The sequence below is a fragment of the Grampus griseus genome (genome assembly GCF_964374135.1).
Source record: "Grampus griseus genome assembly, chromosome: 11".
Classification (NCBI taxonomy): Eukaryota; Metazoa; Chordata; class Mammalia; order Artiodactyla; family Delphinidae; genus Grampus; species Grampus griseus.
Genome location: NC_139005.1, coordinates 82,981,372 through 83,003,869, shown reverse-complemented (window position 1 = coordinate 83,003,869; position 22,498 = coordinate 82,981,372). Strand labels below are relative to the sequence as shown.

Here is a 22,498-nt window from a genome sequence, read left to right as displayed (position 1 = left end):
TTCATGACTGGGTAGCTTATTAAAGTTTCTAATATTTAAATTCCTTGATATCAGAAAGTTATAATTGATAATCATTGCTAAACAAATAATTAAAAGAACTTACTATACTAAGGAGTCTGTCTCTGAATCTAACATTCATTTACAGTATTACTTGGAGCACAAAGAGCTAACTATTTATTGTGATGATAACACCATAAAAAACCTACCCATTGTATGAAATAGTTTCCAGCTTTGTGTTTGAGGAACAAGTACATATTTATACCATGAATCATAAATTAAAAGAAGTTCTTACCACCAATTTCTGTGAGATTTTAGCAAAGACACATCCAAACATTAGGGTATAAAGACAAGGATGCTTTTCAAACAGATTAGTTGCTGACTTTTTATAGATCATTATTGCCAGTAAAATAATTATTCCTATGTGGAGTCCAGGTGACAAGACACTGGTACCCTAATGGATAAAGCAGAAAATCAGCACCAAATTTTAAAAATGCATTTATTACAATGCAAATATTTTCTAAGCATCTATTTTGTGTTAGGAACTAGAGACCTAGAGAAGAGTATGATAATGTATGGCCTAAAGGAGTATACAGACCTTAGCCATGCTTTTCAAACTTCCACAGAAATCTAGGGTTACACAGAGGTAATACAGTGCTTAGATGTTTGGTTCCAATTTTATATGAACACACATTTTAAACTAATAACCACTAAAAAAATAACATGATTTATTCCATACCAAATTTTACCATGCTGAAGGCCATCAACACTCCAATTGCCAAGTTAACATATTTTTGTGCAGATATTGAAATAAAGCTTAACCTGCCACTTTTTCACAATCTTAATCACTGATTAGGAGGAGTTTAATTCTGCCCTGGTCTCTCTCTATACCAATATCCCACCCCTGCCCCTGCCTTTTGCATTTAGACTACAAATGCCCTCTTACGTAACATTGTACAACCCGACCCATTACATTTTTATCTATGCGAATCAGGATGCTCTCAGCACTGCTTATCCTAAACAAAATATTGAAATAAATTTGATTTTAAGGCTTACTAAATATATAACCACCAATTTAAATGTATCCATTAAAGCAGGCTTATTCTTGTTTATTAAGTCTATATGTTATAAATTAGAACTTACTATAAAATTACATGAATATTATAAATATTACAAAATTGTATCTTAATAAAACACTATACTATATAGTAATGTTATAAATATTTAGATTATTAAAACAGTGCTTTTACCTGTACTTTGGTTCTGTAAATTTTATTCAAGGAAATCTGCTGCTAAAAAAGTTGGAAAACGACCAGTTTAAGAGTTTGAAATCAACCACTCCTTAGACATAGTGTTTGATTTCTTGGCTTCCTTCAAACATTTAATGAATTATGTCTTAGTAAAATATTCTAAAGTGGACACTGATTATCACTAGATCTCATCATCTTTAGTGGAGCTCATGTTCCTACAAGTATTCTATTTTATCATCCATGGTCAAGCAAAAAGTATTCTTAAGCATCTTATGCAGAATACTTTAACATTTCTAAAGCAATTCTGAGGTTAACTGACAAAACACCTCAAAACACAACAAATTAAAATTTCCAAATATATCAGAACTTATGTATCTAAGTGAGTTTTATACTTTGCCTTTGAATTATGTATATAAAATATATTCATAAAGATAATTTATGAATTATGTGGATTCCTTTGAAATAGGCTTAAGAGCCAATTTATAAGTCATTTAAGAGAATGAGTCTTTTTTAAAACTAAAAATGCTATATTTCATGTTTTTACTCCTCTTATTTATTAGACCTAGCTTCAAATGACTTTTTCTCAAAATCAAACCCACCCTTAAAAGATAGAAATTTTGAACTACAGCACTGAAGAAATTAGAGAGAATTAACTATAGCTTAAAGGCATTCCAAGAAGGTTTTGACAGAAGATGGCATCACTGGAATAAGTACTTATCTTCTTGTGATCAACTACCTTGAAGATGACAATATGTTTTTTTAAACACATGGATATTATGTTATATTTGTTAAAAACCAGGCAGAATTCCTTTCTGCCTCTTTCCTGTGTAAAAGTATTGAAGAAGTTTTAAAAAACAAATATGAATAAATACAAAAGAATTATAGATGAGCAAAGTGTAAAGAACACAAATACAAGTTGTACCGACTCCAGAACTGAGGATAAAATATTTACCTTTTAAAATATTGGGATAGTTTTAAAAATACATTTCAGTGAAATTTCAATAAAATTTACATCATGACTAATAAATTGCCCCTTATGTGAAACCATGACCTTTGGCAGCTTTCCTGACATTCAACCAGGAACTCATTCCCTCCTCCTCCTCCTCTCCTATATCAGGGCCAGGCACAACGAGCAAGAAGACAAATGGCAACTCTTGACTATGTACAGTAATGAAACAGCAGATGATTAAATCGCATGTCACAAAAGTCTACTCTGAGAAAGGCTGTAGAAAGAGGAAAAATTCTTTAACATCAGTCTAAACTGTTTTAAAAATGCTTTTGTGTTATGTGCCTAAAAAGAATTCTTTTAAGATATTTAGTTTCCTTCCCTATTCTTGAACTTTGCCATATTTTTAGTATCTCTGTAGCTGGGTGAAAAGAAAATTGATCATAAAATTAATACTGAATGATGATGAAATTAATGTCTTACTGCTATAGTGGATCCATTCTTGCCAACACCACCATGGAGGATAACATGGAAATAATTTGAACAGGAAAATATTGCTCCACCTACTACTCCGAGAACTGGTAAGATCTTCAATTTTATTTCTAGGACAGGTATCTTTAGGGGTAGAGGAAAGAAACACATCATTAAGAAAACAGAATTTCTTTTCCTATTAAAAAGTAAAGAAACATTATGGTACAGCCCTGTACAATAAGCTATTCTTTTTCTTATAATCAAACCTTAACTTCTGGAATGTAACCTGAAGTGGTAACTTTTCTTTTAATGGTTTTATCTCTTAAAGTGAAAAATCCAGCTAAGTCTATTTAAATAAGTGGGATGAAGTATTTCATCTCACAAGCCTTCATCTGACTTAAAGAAACATGAAAAAGGATAGTTCACTTGACTTTAGTACGTCTAAAAGGCAGCATCACAGGACAGTCAGACACCAGGGTCTGCATCATGAATGTGACAAACGTGTATGCATGCAAAAGTTTTGTGTAGTTAATATCCAGGATTAAATCTCTAGCAATATATATTTACCTGTTGGTCAACTGCTGTTCAAGAAAACTTCCAAAGGCAGCAAAGGATTTAAAAGACAGTAACAATGAATTGCCAAAAGCTGTAGGCTATTGTGTACTGAAAATATATTCTGAAATACTGCACCAAAATTTGTGGAAACTACAGATCAACAATTAAATTTAGAAGATCTATATCTAAATTAAGTATTCTTATTGATGAGAATAAGTAGGTATGCTTTCTTCCTATGGTATTGCCAAAACACTGAATGAAATGATTTTAAGATTAAATTCTTCCCCAGTATAACCAAATCAGAATTCCAAATTTAAAACACCACATCTGACAATGACCAGAGTTGCCTAACTGCCTCTAAGTCCACATGCCCCTTCTAATGGGTACTGGCTGAACAGGTACCATGAAAGACACATCACATCCCTCTAGCATATTTTAGAGGCCTATGTATCCTTGATTCTATTATTTATTCTTACATGATAAGAAGGAATATGAGTATCTCAGGGAATGTTCCTCTACTTAAAAATATGCTCCAAGTCTATTTCTGAGCCTAGTGATATGAACTGTGATTGGCAATTCTGAAACTAAATGCCACAGGGAAATCTCTTACAATTTTTAAAAAACAGACTTAATTTTTAAAGCAATTTTAGGTTCACAGCAAAACTGTACGGAAAGTACACACAGTTCCCATATACTCCCTGCACTCATACACACATGCTTCCCCACCTATCAACATCCTCCACCAGAGTGATACAATCCATGCGTTACAATCCATGAACCTACACTGACACATCATTATCACCTAACGTCCATAGTATATATTAGGGTTCACTCTTGGTGTTGTACGTTCTATGACAATGCATAATGCATAAATGACAAATGCATAATGACAGGTGGACAGGTATCCACCATTATAGTATCACACAGAATAGTTTCACTGCCCTAAAAATCCCCTGGACTTTGTCCATTTATCCCTCCTTAACCCCATAACTTCTGGCAATAGCAGATCTTTTCACTGTCTCCATCATTTTGCCTTTTCCAGAATATCATATGATTGGAATCATACAATATGGAGCCTTTGCACAGTGGCTTCTTTCACTAAATAACATGCATTTACATTTCCTCCATGTCTTTTCATGGCTTGATAGCTCTTTCTTTTTAACACTGAATACAATTCCATTGCCTGGAGGTACCATAGTTTACCCATTCACCCACTGGAGGACATCTACTGAAGGACTTGCTTCCAAGTTCTGGCAATTATGAATAAAGCTGCTATAAATACCTGTATTCAGGTTTTTGCAAAGATATAATTTTTTTTTTTTTGGCTGTGTCATGCAGCTTGTGGGATTTTAGTTCCCTGACCAGGGATTGAACCTGGGCCCACGGCAGTGAAAGCACAGAGTCCTAACCGCTGGACTGCCAGGGAATTCCCTGCATAGACATAATTTTTAACTTATTTGGGTAAATACCAAGAAGCATAGTCGCTGGATCCTATGGTAAGAGTATGTTTAGTTTTGTATCTCTTACTATTTTTACCAGGGTAAATATACCAGGGTTTTAGCTTAGTGACTAAAAACAGAGTCTGGAATCAGCTCCAGTACTTACTTACTAGCTATGTGTCATTGGACAAATTACTTAATCATTCTAAGACTTATTTATAAAACACAAAAATGACAGTATCAATTTCACAGGGTTGTTCTGAGGGTCAGATGAAAACAGTGATAGTAAAATATTTAGGAACATAGTAAATGTTGAGTAAGTATTAGTTGTTTACTATTGATATTATCCTTATTACTCTTCTTAACTCTCTGGGCATGAAGTGTTAGTCAGCCAATACTGTAAACTTAGGTTGTAGAGACAGAATAGTTTCTTCATAAATTTTCTGCCTATACAAAGCATGAATTTACAACAGTGGCCTCCTGAGAGTCAGATTTTATCAAAATACTGAGGTCTCCAACCACGCAGAAAATAAAAACACTCCTTAACATGGGAAACTTCACTATAGTAGGTTATAAAAAAATGCAAATTAGCAACTTTTCTTTCCTAATTTTGAGGGACAAGTTTCAAGCATAAAATATTTTACTGAATTTACGTTTTATGTATCTATTTTATGAAATAAATTTTGGCCTGAAAAGGTAGTTCAACTAGTCTGTTTAATTTTATATTAGGGAAATGGGGTCGTTTTCTTTTATGTGGTAGTACATTCATGCATAAGGTAGTATATTCATGCTGTAATAAGGTATATAGAATAGTAAAATTATAAAATGAAAAAAAAGGTTAAGAAATGGAATGACTATTAAATACAACTCCAAGGATTTCTGAAGAAAATTAACAATGCAATCTTTTTCCTAAATATTTTAAAGTACTTAAATATAAATTTAAATCCTCAGATTTACCGTATAGTCCCACATTGTTGCTCCTCCAAATGTAGACAACACAAAGACGATCACTAAAGCTACCTGAATTTCAGTTACATCCACTCTAAAGAGGAAAGATAAAGAACAGATGTTTGTAAATCAAATTCCTAAATACGAAGCTTAATTAACCTTATATTAAAATCAAAAGATGTAAAAATCTCTATAGGCTTACTTTATTTTTACCTTTAGTTTCATCACTGAATTATCAATTAACTACACTATTAAGTGAAAAAGCCTACAGAACAATGCACTTACATATAGGTAAAAAACTTGTATATCATATATAAAATTGCTAATAACAGTTATCACGGAGATTACAGAAGGCTTTTATCTTCTACTTTACATACTTCTGCAAAGTTTGAATTTTTTAATAACAATCATGTATTACTCTTGTAATCAGGAAAAATTATGATAATATAAAAACCACCAGATGATTTAAGGCAAATTCTTAAACACTCTCAAGTCAATTTCATTTAAAAAGTAGGGAAAATTCCAAGTTTTTCTCATTATGTTACTAATAATCATTATAGTTTTTTGGTTTCCACAGACATTTTCCCCCTATATATAAACAAACTTCTTTCAAAAACCCACTAAACCAACATCAGTCTCTAATCTGCATCCCCTGCAGCTATCAACTCCTCTCTCCTTTGCTCCAAAAACAGGCTGAGAAGTAGTCCACATTTGTAATTTCCTCCTCTCTTCATATTTGCTGCTTAATCCATTATAGTCCAGTTTTTGGCCCCATTCTATTAAAACTGTTTAAGGTAAACAGTGACTTTCAATTTGTTGAATGCAAGGGATACATTTCAGTTACTATCTCGCATAACTCCTCTCAATATTTAAAATGCTGATCACTCCCTTTTTCTTGAAATGCTTTGCTATGTTTTTATTGCCATGTTCTCTCGTGATTCTCCTAGCTTGCTGGAAGCTCTTCCCAGGCTCCTTCCTCCACATCTTAAATGCTGTTTCCAGAATTCCTCTTTTCTCTTTTTAGATTCTCTGAGTATTACATGTATACCTAAGACTACCATCTATATGCTAATGACCTCTAAATCCGTTTCTCCTAATCCACATCTTTTTTTTCCAAGCTCCAAATTTTTATATCTGTCTACCTACTTTGCATCTCCATTTGGATGCCCTGGAGTTTTTAGATGCTAGAGGAATACTTATTGTTCTGCAAATATAAGAAATGTAGGGAACAGATCCAGATATAGAAGAAAAGACTTCTCAACTGAGTTATTTTGGGGGCATTTAGAAGGAGAAGGTGAATGGAACATTAATGCATAAATAAAAGGAAAATAATAACATCCAGGATTTGTAAGATCAGTGCTGGGCAAACCAAGGCCTCCAGGCTGCATGGAGAAATAGTCAAGTTAGTTGAAAAAGGTAAATGTAATAAATATAATGTACGGTATTTTGTGGAGAAAAAGGAGGAAAAGTAATAACATTTACTAAGATCAGTTATGAGTCTTATGAACTATAAATTATGCCTGTTTTTTGGGAAGGGGAAATTGAAATGATTTTTCATGCCTGTATTGAAACAGGGGATATAACTATAGGATATTACTATACTCCAGAGCCAACATTCTTGCTACTACACCTGTGATTTATTATTAGAATTGTGCACTCTTTTTCCAGTAACAGTGGTAGAATTACATTAAGTTGATCCATAATTTTTCCAGGATATGATTAGTGACCAGAAGCAACTAGAAAAGCTGACAGAAATTATAGAACAAACTTTCTCTGAACTAAATGACACATACAGGGATTGAGCTAGGAACCTTGGTTTCACATATGCATCATTCACACCACAGATTTTAAATTAAACTGAAAGCTTCATTCTTCCTCTCTGCCTTTTAAGGATAAACTAAATAAATGACAATTTTTTTGGGAAATTTTTTATTGTTTATTTTTTCTCAGTAATTTTTTTCTTTACAATGAAGAATGTTGGTGTTCATGCATGTATGTTAAATGACAATTCTTGAGTCTGGAAAAAAGAAAGCTGAAAGGATATGGTAAAAAGGGTGGAATCACTAACAAAATCCTTAAATATCTGAAATATGAAGAGCCAGTTGAAGCTTGAAAGATGTATTAGACAAGTAAAAGAATAATCTGCATAACAATTCACAAACTTACAGAACTCATTAGGGGGTCCAAGATTTTAAAAAGTAAATCCAAAGACATAAAAACTCCAAGAAAGACGGATACTGGGGATATGGTGCAGGTACATTCTCAAACTATTATAGAGAACAATCTACAACAGTGCTCTTCAAAGTGTGGTCTAGGGTTTGTTACAGTCCGCAATAAGTATAGAAATTGAGAGTAAGCATTTAGAAACTTTCATCATAGTTTGATAGAGTAATTTTGTATCTCTTGAATTGAATGAAATATTGGGGACTGCATTTTGTAAGTCTGTTTTTTAATTTTTTAATTGCATGTTATCTCTCCATGATGGATTTGGGGGGCGGGCAGGGTAGAAATTAGTTCTTTACCACAAATATGTGGAAAAATGGACATAATACCATATGGAAATTCTAAGGATTTTGAAAGAAGAGAAAATTAACACCGAGTCTAAATATTCACATGTAAATAACAAAGTACCACATAATACAAGTCAACATTGGACTTGGTTTAGATTTTTTAATTAAACTTTAAGTATTGTTTGCTGTGTTGAATTGCATGGAAGCAGACCCTTGATACATGGGAGCAAATATGCTATAAATAAGATATGCCTTATCTCACATGGCAAGTATTAATATAGGGACAGATTTTAACTGTTATCCTGTAAATTATTTCACTAACTATACTAAGGAAAATACTAATATATCACTGATTAACTTTTAAAAATCCTTAATTAAAAGTTGAAAATTATAGTTTGAGATAGTTATTAATGTTTTGTCATTTAAATTATCTTATTCAAGATAACAAATTCATATTTGTACTAAAATCTACATATTTTCAGGAGATAAAACATACAACAAAATATCTACAAGTAAAATAGAATAGTATTTCTTTTTCTGTTCTATGAAACAGTATAAAACAGTATTTTTATGTTCATAAGAAAAACAGAATAGTATTTCATAACTCTCTTCCTTCTCTGTTTAATTCTTCTTCATACAATTAGGAGAGGCACTCTGCCATGGACCCTGAGCATCCCTGCACGTTCCTGTGGGGTGTGCAAGGAATCCAAGATCCTGAGCACCCTTTACCCGGGCCATTTCTCAGGGCTGTGTATGCAGTGAGCAACCTTGAAGGATGAGGTTACATCTCCCCGCAAAGAGCAGGCTTGCTTCCACTTACTATAAAAGCAACAGATCCCTCAGTGTTCCTCTCCCATAATGCCACCCACCACATGTGCAGGCATTCATCCAGTCCCACCGCATGACCCCATGGGGCTCGGGAGTGGAGCAAGGGAACCTGGCATGAACCTGAAGCTCAGGCTACTGCTTTTGCCCTGAGTTATAAAGTTGTCCTCTGCCTCTGACCCAGGAGTTTTGTGTCTTCTCTCAGCATTCAGGAAACATTAACCGGCTCGCTCGGTAGCTTGTAAGGGTAAAATCCCAGACTCTTTACAGTTCATGACACAGAGCGCTTACCACTCACTAGCTAATGTGTTATGTGCAGTATTTACTTGTTTGGCTTGCTTTATTGTCTGTCTCCCATATTAGAACATAAACTCCAAGGGGGGCAGGGATTTTTGTCTGTTTTGTTTACTCATATTTTGTTTACTCATGTTACCCTAGAACCTAGAACAAGGCCTGGCATATACCAGATGCTTAATAAATATTTGTATGAATACTGCAAAAATATTTATTAAAATTCATTGTAAAAATATTACATCAGTATTCAATAAAATCACTCAAATTATATTGACCTTCCATCCTCAAATTTATTTTAACTCAGTTTCTTCTGTATGCTTATTTCCTTATGAAATTAGTTCCTTATCAGTAACTTACTGATTAATACATGACACCTGATTTTCTTTTAGTAAGAGTTACTTTTTAATGTCACTCAAAGTAAACATACAAAAGAAATTGAATTAAATTAAAGGATATGTCATGATAATGCTAACCTTATTACTGAGTACTTCTGTCCTCCAGATTCTGTACTAAGTCCTTTATATACATTATTATTTAATCTTTACAATAACCTTTTAAACACAATTATGATTATTCTCATTTTACAGATGAAGAAACTGAAGAAAATGAGGTTAAATAATTTATTTGTGGTCAAACAACTGGTATCTTGGAGACAGAATTTGATTCTACCCAATCTGATTCTAGAGCCTATGCTTTTCACTAGTAAACTTAAAACAGGAGCAATAGTAATAAATAACTTAAAGGTCTTTGAAAATTGGAAAAAAATTAAACAGCAAAATGTAGTAAGTTTTTTAGTCCAATTAAGCTCTCATTTGGCATATTTTTCTTCAGTCTTTCAGAACAAGGGAAACCACGTTAAGTAGGCTTAAACCAAGAATACATTCATAAAACGAATTTCCACAGTAGATTCTGAGATTGTTTAGCCTGGTTTCATATATCTGTATCCTAACAACATAAACACCATAAAAATTAAACCTCTCAAAAATTGACAGGTTTTCAGGAAATACGTCCTAGTCAACAATTGATACTGACTGAGTTTGTAAGCATTTCCAGAGGCTTGGTTGATGTCCTACATACAGATCCTTCTTATAGTGTTAAGCTGGAACCAATGTATGCTACTCAATGCTCAATGGCATCTTTACTTTGGTAAAGTGAAAAAATACACAGACTAGGATCTGTGCCATACAGAGTGAGTATTTTACATGGTTGACCCCTGGGCACTGCAGGATCTCCTCCAGTCCCTGACATGCATGGTGCTCAACCATAACAGCCATTCCCCGAATGTTCTGAGTACTTCCTTTCCTCATGCTCCTGCCTAGAATGCTTTTACCCCAATCTGTCTGGCATATTCCATCGGCAAGTGACTCATCTTTGTATGTGCAGTTCTAGGCACACGTTAGGCTCTCAGTCAATAGCAAATGAGTATAAAATATACAACTGGGCCAGGAGTGTGAACTGATTCATTTCAGAAAGATTTTGAATGAAGTTATAAGCCAGAAAGGTAAAGTCTAAGTCATTAAATAACAACAACAATTAACCAGAACATTGCATTTGTCATTAAATAACAATTAACCAGAACATTGCATTGTTATATGACTCCAGTTTACCATAGCAAGTTCACCATATTAACTAAAATGCATTAGACTTTGCAAAGCTATGTTTCTGTTTTAGCCTATTTTAATCTATACATAGGTACAGATTCTTAATTTTACATTCTTGCCTTGAATTTTTAGCCTGGCTTTTTTGTTTTTTGGCTGCTCGACTTGCAGGATCTTAGGTCTCTGACCAGGGATTGAACACAGGCCCCAGCGGTGAAAGCGCCAAGCCCTAACCACTGGACCGCCAGGGAATTCCCTAGCCTGGGAATTTGATCCTTGGGTTCTTGACCAGTGGGTAAAGAATCAGCTGAAGACTCACATTTTCCATAAAAGCTTTCCTAAACGAACTCAGCCTACAGCCAGCTTCTCCTTACTTAGGATTTCTTCAGTGCTATGGAAACCTAAAGCAGGTCATTTTCCACATGGTTATGGACTGTATTAGCAGTGTCACAGAAGTATTATCCTATCCCTTTATTACAGTATACTATATAGTTCCTAAAACGGATTTTTTAAAAATGCATTTTGTATCCTTCCACAGTACCTAATACATTGATAATCCCACAGTACTGAGCAGCAGTCGTTAAGAGTGTGGGAGACTTGAGTTTTAACCCTGGCTCTACACTTTTTAGCAGTATAAGGAAGTTACAGAACCTCTCTGCCTCATTGGTACAGTGGCGGTAATACCCTTACAGGATTAATGTGAGGAATAAATGAGATAGGGCATGTAAAGCGCTGAGTACAATGCCAGAACCATGCAAGTGCTCAGAGGTGATAGCTGTGAGTATTCCCTAATTTAGAGTCAATGTGGAAAATTGCCAAAGGCCTTCACTCTGCTAACGATCCGTAGTTTTGAGCTTCTTTCATTTATCATCATCAGAGATTTTTTTCAGAGCTACTGTTTTTCCCATGCAGCAATAAAGTGTGGCTAAAAAGAATCAGTAGACGGGGAAGCCAAAGCAGAGAATGAGCCAATGGCAGACAGCTATTAAAGGACCAGGCAGAAAGGGAGCTGATGGAAAGAGGGATAGAGAACAGAGTTCCTGCCTTGTGCACTATTTCCTGGTGTCTAAGAATGAGGCATCGGGGCAAATATTACAATGTTATTACATCATCTCATCAACTGTCTACCACAGCTGAGAGTCTCATGATTACTGTTGTTGGTGACTGCTGTAAAGGGATTACCCTTTCTGGACACACAAAAATTTGACCAAAAAGGACCTTTAGATTCCATATCTCATTATTTTATCACATAAGCCAAATGCTTTTTTTTCTTTTTAACATCTTTATTGGAGTATAATTGCTTTACAATGTTGTGTTAGTTTTTGCTATATAACAAAGTGAATCAGTTGTACGTATACTTATATCCCCATATCCCCTCCCCCTTGCATCTCCCTAGCACCCTCCCTATCCCACCCCTCTAGGTGGTCACAAAGCACAGAGCTGATCTCCCTGTGCTATGCAGCTGCTTCCCACTAGCTATCTATTTTACGTTTGGTAGTGTATATATGTCAATGCCACTCTCTCACTTTGTCCCAGCTTACCCTTCCCCCTCCCCATGTCCTTAAGTTCATTCCCTATATCTGTGTCTTTATTCCTTTCCTGGCCCTAGGTTCGCCAGTACCATTTTTTCTTTTTTTAGATTCCATATATATGTGTTAGCATATGGTATTTGTTTTTCTCTTTCTGACTTACTTCACTCTGTACAGCAGATTCTAGGTCCATCCACCTCACTACAAATAACTCAATTTTGTTTCTTTCTATGGCTGAGTAATATTCCATTGTATATATGTGCCACATCTTCTTTATCCATTCATCCGATGATGGACACTTAGGTTGTTTCCATCTCTGGACTATTGTAAATAGAGCTGCAATGAACATTTTGGTACATGACTCTTTTTGAATTATGGTTTTCTCAGGGTATATGCCCAGTAGTGGGATTGCTGGGTCATATGGTAGTTCTATTCGTAGTTTTTTAAGGAACCTCCATACTGTTCTCCACAGTGGTTGTATCAATTTACATTTCCACCAACAGTGCAAGAGGGTTCCCTTTTCTCCACACCCTCTCCAGCATTTACTGTTTCTAGATTTTTTTATGATGGCCATTCTGACCGGTGTGAGATGATATCTCATTGTAGTTTTGATTTGCATTTCTCTAATGATTAATGATGTTGAGCATTCTTCCATGTGTTTGTTGGCAGTCTGCATATCTTCTTTGGAGAAATGTCTATTTAGGTTTTCTGCCCATTTTTGGATTGGATTGTTTGTTTTTTTGATACTGAGCTACATGAGCTGCTTGTATATTTTGGAGATTAATCCTTTGTCAGTTGCTTCATTTGCAAATATTTTCTTCCATTCTGAGGGTTGTCTTTTCGTCTTGTTTATTCTTTCCTTTGCTGCAAATGCTACTTTTTTAAGTACTGCATATCCTTTTTCTATATTATTCAGGTCCCTTATTTTTCTCTTTCTCCTGTCTAATGTACTTGGGTTAGTAAGTTGGAGAAGAGGGAAAAAAATACAATTATCATCAAATATGTAACTATAACATGAAGAATACCTGAAAGATTAAAATTAAGGTGTAGCATTTATGGATGCTTCAATAAGTTAAAAGGTAACTTGAATTCCTGATTGACACTTTGTCCCCCTTACTATGGATAAATGAAGTATGACAGATAGTGAAAATGAATTTGATTATATTTTTAAATGTACAACTTAAAATACATACTTACTTTCCAAACCTCAACACGCCTGAAACATAAGTCTGCCAGTGAGCACAATAAAACATGAACATCCCAATAAAACAGCAGAAAAACAACCAGTCAGGATACGTTCCTAAGCGAACAGCAATTGAAGCTCCAACTGCCATAAAAACTGAAAGAAACAAGAACCATTAAGAATTTAAAATAATTAATTAAATGATTGCCACTGACTGTTTAGAAATACAGAATTTTAAGGTGCATAATCTTGGCATGAAAATAAGGCACACTAAGCAAAATAAATTCCTGAACAGACTTTCAAAACACACTGTGCAAAACTGCTTCCAACTGTAAACCAAAACAAACCAAACAGCTCAGTTTTTAAGCCATCATTAAAAGACCAACAAACAAAAAAAAACAACTATAGGAAAAAAACCTCCACTAAAACCTTACCTGTGGAAAGAGAGTCACAGCCATGGTCAAAAAGTTCCCCTAAAGGAGAACAAGAATTTGTTCTTCTGGCTTGTTTCCCATCAATAGCATCCAGTGACTGGTAGATAAAGAGTCCTAATGCACATAAAAGGTATGTCCAGTACGGTGCCTGAAAAGAAATGTAGACAATGAAGACTGGTGAGTGACAATAAGCCAGCTTCTGCTTGAAAATAGCTCAACCCAAGCCAAGTGACACATTTTCTTATGTTCGCACTTTGTATCACCTCAGTGTGTTACAAGGAACATTTATAACCCTCCTTCTACAGGTGAGAATTAAATTGAGAAGTGAATTGCTCTAGGTCATCTGCGTAGAGTGTCACAAAAGTCCGTACTGTGAGAAGCCGAAAGTTAAATGACCAAGCAAGGATTAGGACCCTGATTTTGATTCTTAGTCCACAGCTCTTTTAATATAATACTATTCATATATGGCACGGATTTGAAATTATTCAGTAAGTCTCTGCTATGAAAGAAGATCTTATAGACAAACCACAGACCCCAGCTTCCTTTCATGATGGAGTATCAGGGGCTGGATTTACTCTCCCATCTTGTATAACTAGAAAAGCAATAAAATAAATAAAACAACCATTTTCAGACACTGCAGGCAGCGCAGCACTGTGATCCCTGACAGAAGGGAAACAAATGACCGGAGCCCTGTGACTGCTCCAGCTTAGTGCCTATAGGCAGTCTCCAGGCCACAGTACAGGAGTGGGGAACCGGAACAGAGGCCAGCAATCCTGCTGTGCTGAGAAGAAACGCAGCAGAGGTCAGGAAGGTCAAGGCAGCTAGAATCTGTGTGGCAGAGCACTGGAGAGGAGAGAGGCACAAACTGTGGAGATCTGGAGTCTTTGGCTGAGAAGTGACCTGTGCCTAATGAGACAAAACTACTAACCAAGGCCAGGGAAAAAACCACTGGACAAACAATTCTTGAAGCCCACACAAAGCTGGGAATGGTTTATGTTCCCACCAGGCACAGCATGTAAGACCATGTAATACTTAGGGCACTGGGTAGAGTTCTCAGCAGTGTATTCCCTTAGCAGTGGGCATTAATTAGCCCTAGAGCAAAGGCCCTAACAGATGTAAAATCTAGCCTCAGAAGGATCTGACTGATTCCAGGTAACTTAACTAAAGCCAACACAAAGTACAACATCTTAAAGGAATACCCCACCAAACCTAGTACCCCAAAATGTAAAATTCACAATGTTTGGCATCCAATAAAAATTACTAGTCATTCAAAGAAGCGGGGAAATATGCTCTACAACTAGGAGTAACATCAATCAATAGAACCAGACCCAGGAATGACAGAGATAATGAAATCTGCAGATGAGGACATTAAAAGTTCTTATAAATATGCCTCATGTGTTCAAGAAGGTGGAGGAAAACATGGAAGACTACAGAGTAACCTCTAGAAATGGAGAGTACAATATTTCAATGTAAAATATACTAGATGAGATTAACAGAGTATTAGTGCAGAAGAAAAGATCAGTGAACTTGCAGAGTACCGATAGAAACTACCCAAAATCATGCACAGAAATAAAAAGACTAAAAATAATTGAACTGGGCATCAGTGACCTGTGAGACAACAGTAGTCTAACATATATGTAATTGAAATCTCAGAAGGAGAGAAGAAAGAGGGTTGGACATGAAACATATAAGAAAAAATGATGGCTGGAAATTTCCAAATTTGATAAAAATCTATAAACTTACATATCCAAGAAGCTCAACAAACCCCAAGCAGAATAAGTTTTTTTTTTAAAAAACCCACCAAGGCACATCATAATCAAATCACTGAAGACCAGTGATAAAGAGAAAATCATTAAAGAAGCCAGAGGAAAAAGACACATTACATACAGAAGCATAGATAATAATGACAGACGAAAGAGTAAACTTGAAGGTAGATCAATAGAAATGATGCAATTTAAACAAGAGAGAGAAAAAAGATTTTAAAATGACCATTCTTTTCTTTCAGCACTTTATAAATGTACTCCACTTCCTCAGGGACCTGTGTGATGATAGCAATGGTCAACCCAGAATTCTATGTCTCAGAGAGGAAGTACAGCAAAATTGTTGACTAGGGTTTTAAAGTTAGATCTGTGTTTGAGTTCTTGGCTCTGTTATTTAATAGCCAAGTGACCCTGGGAAAGTCATTTAAACTCTCTAAACTTTGGTTATCTCATTTGTAAGATGTGAATAATACTTGCAGTTGTATCTGATGAAAAATATTCTTAGATGGCTCTTTACACAGAGCCTGGCACATAGTAAGTGCTCAATAAGGTTAGCTATTGTAGGGAGTTCCCTGGTGGCCTACTGGTTAGGATTTGGGCTTTCACTGCTGTGGCCCGGGTTCAATCCCTAGTTGGGGAACTGAGATCCTGTAAGCTGCACACAGTGGCCAAAAAAAAAAAAAAAAAAGTTAGCTATTGTCATTAAATTGTGTTTTGCATATTTTTAGTGGCAAATATAGTTTTTAAAATATCAATGTATGTATGGTCTATGTGGTAATTCTGCAAATACCAATCAACCTGCTACCTCATTCTTCAATCTAAGTAAGTAGAAGTTTACTTTGAACTTCAATAAACATTTCATCATTTGTTAATATTACATGCCCAGTATTAATGACTACACTATTAATTGCTTTAAAAGACTTATGAAAGGCTTCCCTGGTGGCACAGTAGTTAAGCATCTGCCTGCCAATGCAGGGGACACGGGTTCGAGCCCTGGTCCGGGAAGATCCCACATGCTGCAGAGCCACTAAGCCCGTGTGCCACAGCTACTGAGCTTGCGCTCTAGAGCCCACGAACCACAACTACTGAGCCCATGCACCACAACTACTGAAGCCCATGCACCTAGAGCCCGTGCTCCGCAACAAGAGAAGCCACCGCAACGAGAGGCCCACGCACCCCAAAGAAGAGTAGCCCCGCTCGTCGCAACTAGAGAAAGCCTGCGCACAGCAACGAAGACCCAACACAGCCAAAAATAAACAAATAAATAATATATTTTAAAAATGCATTATTGTATTTGATACAGCAATCCACAGAGACAAGGCAGACAAGGCATTATCATGTTCTTTGCATTACAGATAAAAGAGAAACTTAGGGAGGGGTGATAAAGTTCCATTGAGAAGAGCAGCTAGACTGGGTCTAGGCATCAAACCCAGGTTTTCTGATCCGCCCTATGGTAGATCTATCAGATTGGTCATGCTGCAGGCTACACAGACTGGATGCAGCTTCCCACCTGGACTCTTACCTATTCTTTCAAACCTGCTGAGAAGCACTTTCCTGCCCCCACAATACAATTCCAGGTGCAGTGAACCAGACGGGCGGGAAAGCGCTGCAGCTGAGAGAGATTTCTTTCCTCTTAAGCCCAGAAAGGCATACCAGTCCACCAGCTACTCGTTCGCTACCTTTCCAGTCTTCCCAAGGCCACAGGAGCTGGACCTATCTTCTCTTTACTCTGTTGTCATCACCTCCATTCCCACCTGGGAGCTATGAAACAGTCTGCAAATTTTCAACTTCTTTTCTCACCTGTTATCTCTGCAAAACAGGCCCCAGCCCGGAGATCCACTTGCCGGGAGCAGCATGCCCCTTCCTTCCAGGAGTCTGCTTAACGTGGTGTCACTACAGAAGACACTCTGGGTGGAAGCAGGATCTACAGGGCCACCCCAACGCAATTCTAGTTTTCATGTTAACTTATTTTTAAAAATTTTAAATGTAAGCATGGGAAAGTCAGGTGTGGATTACAAAGTCTTAAGCAATATATCAGAATACTTCTGCAGAAGGAGACTATATAAAAAGTGGAACTTCTCCAGATCATATTAGATTCTTAATATTTAAAGTTCTTAATTATATAATTTTTATAGTATCTACTGTATCCTTTAAGATCGGAATTTTATACTACATCATAGAAACCTTTCCAGGTCAAGCATAAAGATCTACATCATTCTTTTACATGACTGCATGGTATTCAATTATGTGGCTATATCACAATTTAAGTAATAACTCACTAATGATGAATCTTACATGATTGTGTGAAAGACTATTATATAAGTTTATTCTAGAAAACAAAATAATTACTAAGAATCAATCATAAGCCCTAGTCATTAAAAAAAAAACACTAATACATTTAAATTGCTTTTCAGTTACATCACTGAAAAAGAACTGTATACAACTAGCTATTTGGGATATTTTACTTTTTCCAGTTACTTGAAATAAAGGATTAGAGAAACCAGAGATTTGAACCAGACCGTATGGTAACTGTTCTCATTCAAAATAACTCTGGATCAGAGAGAACACTCATATATAGATCAATTATTTATCCTGGGTATTATACCCCTTTTTATACGTGTTTGAATGAGCACACACATCAGGAAAAGGACGAAAAGATTTAGAAAGTGATCAATGAACACATTTCTTTTTTTTTTATTAATGAATTTATTTATATTCTTTTGGCTGTGTTGGGTCTTCGTTGCTGCACGCGGGCTTTCTCTAGTTGCGGCGAGCGGGGGCTACTCTTTGTTGCGGTGCGCGGGCTTCTCATTGCGGTGGCTTCTCGTTGCGGAGCACGGGCTCTAGGCACCCAGGCTTCAGTAGTTGTGGCTTGCGGGCTCTAGAGCGCAGCCTCAGTAGTTGTGGCGCACGGGCTTAGCTGCTCCGTGGCATGTGGGATCTTCCTGGACCAGGGCTCAAACCTGTGTCCCCTGCATTGGCAGGTGGGTACTTAACCACTGTGCCACCAGTGCCAGTGAACACATTTCTGCTCACTGGACAAATTTTACTTACAGCTCAGAACTTAGAATACTGGATTTGGGGGAATACATTCTTAGGTTTTCTGTAAATGAAGATGCTAGACTAGGTAGTCTCTAAGGCCCCATCTTTAATATGGAACTAGAATCCTCTCAAGAGTAGGAGGTATGTTCTCTGTTTTTAAAATCTGCTGTTTATACCATGAGAGCTAAATAACTAGATGATTAAAATCAACTGATCAGGTTAACAGGTTACCTGGTAACCTATCAGGTAAAATGGTTTCCAAAAGGAATAATACATGTCCTGGGTTTTTCTTGCAGAGTGGTTAGGAGTATAGACTCTGCATTCCACCTGCACCTGATCCTTGAATGAGCTGGATGAGCTACTTAACCTCTCAGTGCCTTAGTTTCCCTTTATGAAAAATGGGAGTAATCACTGTGAGAATTAAATGAATTATTACATGTCAAGGGCTTAGAAAAGTGCCTGGCATATGGGAAGAGCTCAGTATATTTTAGTTATTATTTCTGATACTATATAAGAAAATTTTAGGTGATTCATAGATAAATTTTCATTTTAATACTTATATCTTTATTTAATGTATTTTGGAAAATATTAATTTAAAAATTATCTAGCATAGCTACCAAATCTATGATTGTAGATATTAAGGCTTCAAGTGTAAGTCTTTAAAAAGGAGTAGATTTAAAGTTGATGTAAAGAAAAACAGTAAATAAAAAATAGCACAGGTAATACACAAAAGCAAAAATCTTCCTCAATTAAAATTTAGGAAATACTGAAACTATACAATGCCTATTTATATGAATTTTCATACTTAAAAAGTGTCTCTTTGCTTTAAATAGCTTTGGATATAAGTTGATACAGATGCAAAAGGTATTACATAATCAGTAACGACTGGGTCACCTTGTAACAGGGAGATTTCAATTATCCAAACATCAGTTGACTTCTCTCTCCATAAAAAATAGAAACTGCATTTATAAGAGGTAGGAAGTAAGAAAATCAGAAGACAGGTCAGGCATATGTGAAAAAATGTAACGCTGGTGTGGCGTTAGAGGTGGACTTTGTACCCAGTCAAGTGATTCTAGTGATTTCTAAGCTAAACTCGTGGAATTTTAATAGGCTGCTAATCTGACACGACTCTAACTCGTATTATGTGCCTGTGACACAGCTGAACCTGTGGCCAGGGGCACTTCCTTGTTTACAGAAGGAGGGTTCCCGTTGGAACCGAGGCTGGGGAGGCTCCAAAGACTTGGTGGTCACAAAGGGTAGGGTCATTCTCAGTCCTGCCCAGCAGGAAGACCCTAGCCGCTTACTGCTTCACCACGAGCTTTGGCTTCAGCTCGGGTGCAGGCCAGCATTTGAGAGGCACACCCACCTTCAGGAAATGAGGCGGGTTACAAGCTGGGGGGCTGGGCACCAACACCAGGCAACCAGCATCTCAGGGCCGGAGGGGCTTTCTCAGGACATTAGAAATCTTTACTTTGAAAGGCATTCTTCTTGCTTTGTAAATTTCCTGTGAATAGTTGTATTCTTTTTAAAAACCTCTTTTAGTACTTACTAGAATCCTTGTTGAAAATGCCAGCCTCTCACTGGGCCAAGGGAAACAGGCAGGGAGAGGGGAATGAAGAGAATCCCCTGGGCAGATCTATCATCATCAACTGTGCTGGGTGCTTTCACATCTGTTCTGCTCTTTAACTTCACAGAAACCAAGTGGTCGGACCCTCACCCAGGTCAAACCGACCAGGAGTGGGATTTAAAGCTCCTTCTATACACCACAATGCCATGTTTTATCCACGCTTGAACCAGAATTCTAAAGGAGAAACAGCTTGTTTCTTGGGAATCAAGTATAGGAAAGCCACAGGAATCAAAGGGATGATCCCCAAAGCAAAGCTACTTCTACATTACCTGCAGAAGCTCCTTCTAGACAGGGCTGGATTTAGGGTGAGGCGAGCAAGGCACCGTGGCTGCAGAATTTAAGGTGGCATTTACTACTCTCAGGGTCGTGCACATGCCTGCTTGCCTCACTCTACTCTGTGCCCTGCTTCTAGAACGTTCACCTCCTGCAAGTTATTTTGCTTTAGTAAGAGAGGCCACTCTCTTACAAGAGTCCTGCCTTAATAAGCGATGCTTGTTAAGTTATTGAACTGGTTAAAAAAAAAATAGAGGGAGATAGGTGATTTTTAAAAAAGAGGAAATATTCTAGATTTCAAAGAAACCAAACCTATAAAAGAATTTGACTAGGTTATTGCCTTTTCTTATTATTCCCCCAACAAATAACTCTTTATTTTATAGTCCAAAATCCAATCGAATCTGAATTATTTAGACAGGGAATAAACCATTTCTTAAGGTCATTCTAATTTCCACAGATACACTTGCTTTTCGATTCAACTTTCTATCATCATGAAGGAAAGAAATTATTCAATGCCCTTTGACCCACCCTAGGCTGGGCACCTATCTCCTACAAACACTCTCTTAACAGACACTGACATGGATTTATATACATAGATCAAGAGGGCAGAGCAACAATTAGAGAAAGAAGAACAAAAACACCCCAAGTTAGCAGAAGGAAAGAAATCATAAAGATCAGAGGAGAAATAAATGAAAAAGAAAGGAAGGAAACAATAGCAAAGATCAATAAAACTAAAAGCTGGTTCTTTGAGAAGATAAACAAAATTGATAAACCATTAAGAAAAAAAAGGGAGAAGACTCAAATCAACAGAATTAGAATGAAAATGGAGAAGTAACAGCTGACACTGCAGAAATACAAAAGATCATCAGAGATTACTACAAGCACCTATATGCCAATAAAACAGACAACCTGGAAGAAATGGACAAATTCTTGGGAAAGCACAACCTTCCGAGAATGAACCAAGAAGAAATAGAAAATATAAACAGACCAGGGCTTCCCTGGTGGGGCAGTGGTTGAGAGTCCACCTGCCGATTCAGGGGACGCGGGTTCGTGCCCCGGTCCGGGAAGATCCCACATGCCGCAGAGCGGCTGGACCCGTGAGCCATGGCCACTGAGCCTGCACGTCCGGAGCCTGTGCTCCACAATGGGAGAGTCCACAACAGTGAGAGGCCTGTATACTGCCAAATAAATAAATAAATAAATAAACAAACAAACAAACAAAAAGACCAATCACAAGCGCTGAAATTGAAAATGTGATTAAAAATCTTCCAACAAACAAAAGCTCAGGACCAGATGGCTTCACAGGCAAATTCTATCAAACATTTAGAGAAGAGCTAACACCTGTCCTTCTCAAATTCTTCCAAACTATAGCAGAGGAAGGAACACTCCCAAACTCATTCTACGAGTCCACCATCACCCTGATACCAAAACCAGACAAAGATGTCACAAAAAAAGAAAACTACAGGCCAGTATCACTGATGAACATAGATGCAAAAACCTCAACAAAATAATAGCAAACAGAATCCAACAGCACATTAAAAGGATCATACACCATGATCAAGTGGGGTTTATCCCAGGAATGCAAGGATTCTTCAATACATGCAAATATCAATGTGATACACATTAAGCAACTGAAGGATAAAAACCAGATGATAATCTCAATAGATGCAGAAAAAGCTTTAGACAAAATTCAACACCATTTATGATAAAAATTCTCCAGAAAGTAGGCATAGCGGGAACTTACCTCAACATAATAAAGGCCATATATGACAAACCCACAGCCAACATCGTTCTCAATGGTGAAAAACTGAAACCAT

The 22,498-nt window shown here is 36.7% G+C and overlaps 1 protein-coding gene across 2 annotated transcripts in view; it reads right to left on the bottom strand.

The window, feature by feature from the left end:
* The window catches only part of CHPT1 (choline phosphotransferase 1), a 34,979-nt gene that overhangs the window by 5,523 nt on the left and 6,958 nt on the right, over positions 1-22,498 (bottom strand). For both annotated transcript variants that reach the window (XR_014297477.1, XM_082666889.1), the window contains exons 2-6: positions 13,980-14,127; positions 13,560-13,701; positions 5,616-5,700; positions 2,677-2,808; positions 293-451 (exon numbers count right to left, since the gene is read on the bottom strand). Coding sequence is in view for 1 of the 2 variants with exons in the window: in XM_082666889.1 (XP_082523015.1) it covers positions 293-451; positions 2,677-2,808; positions 5,616-5,700; positions 13,560-13,701; positions 13,980-14,127 (666 nt within the window). In the remaining variant the exon portion in view is untranslated. The remainder of the gene's footprint in view (positions 1-292; positions 452-2,676; positions 2,809-5,615; positions 5,701-13,559; positions 13,702-13,979; positions 14,128-22,498) is intronic.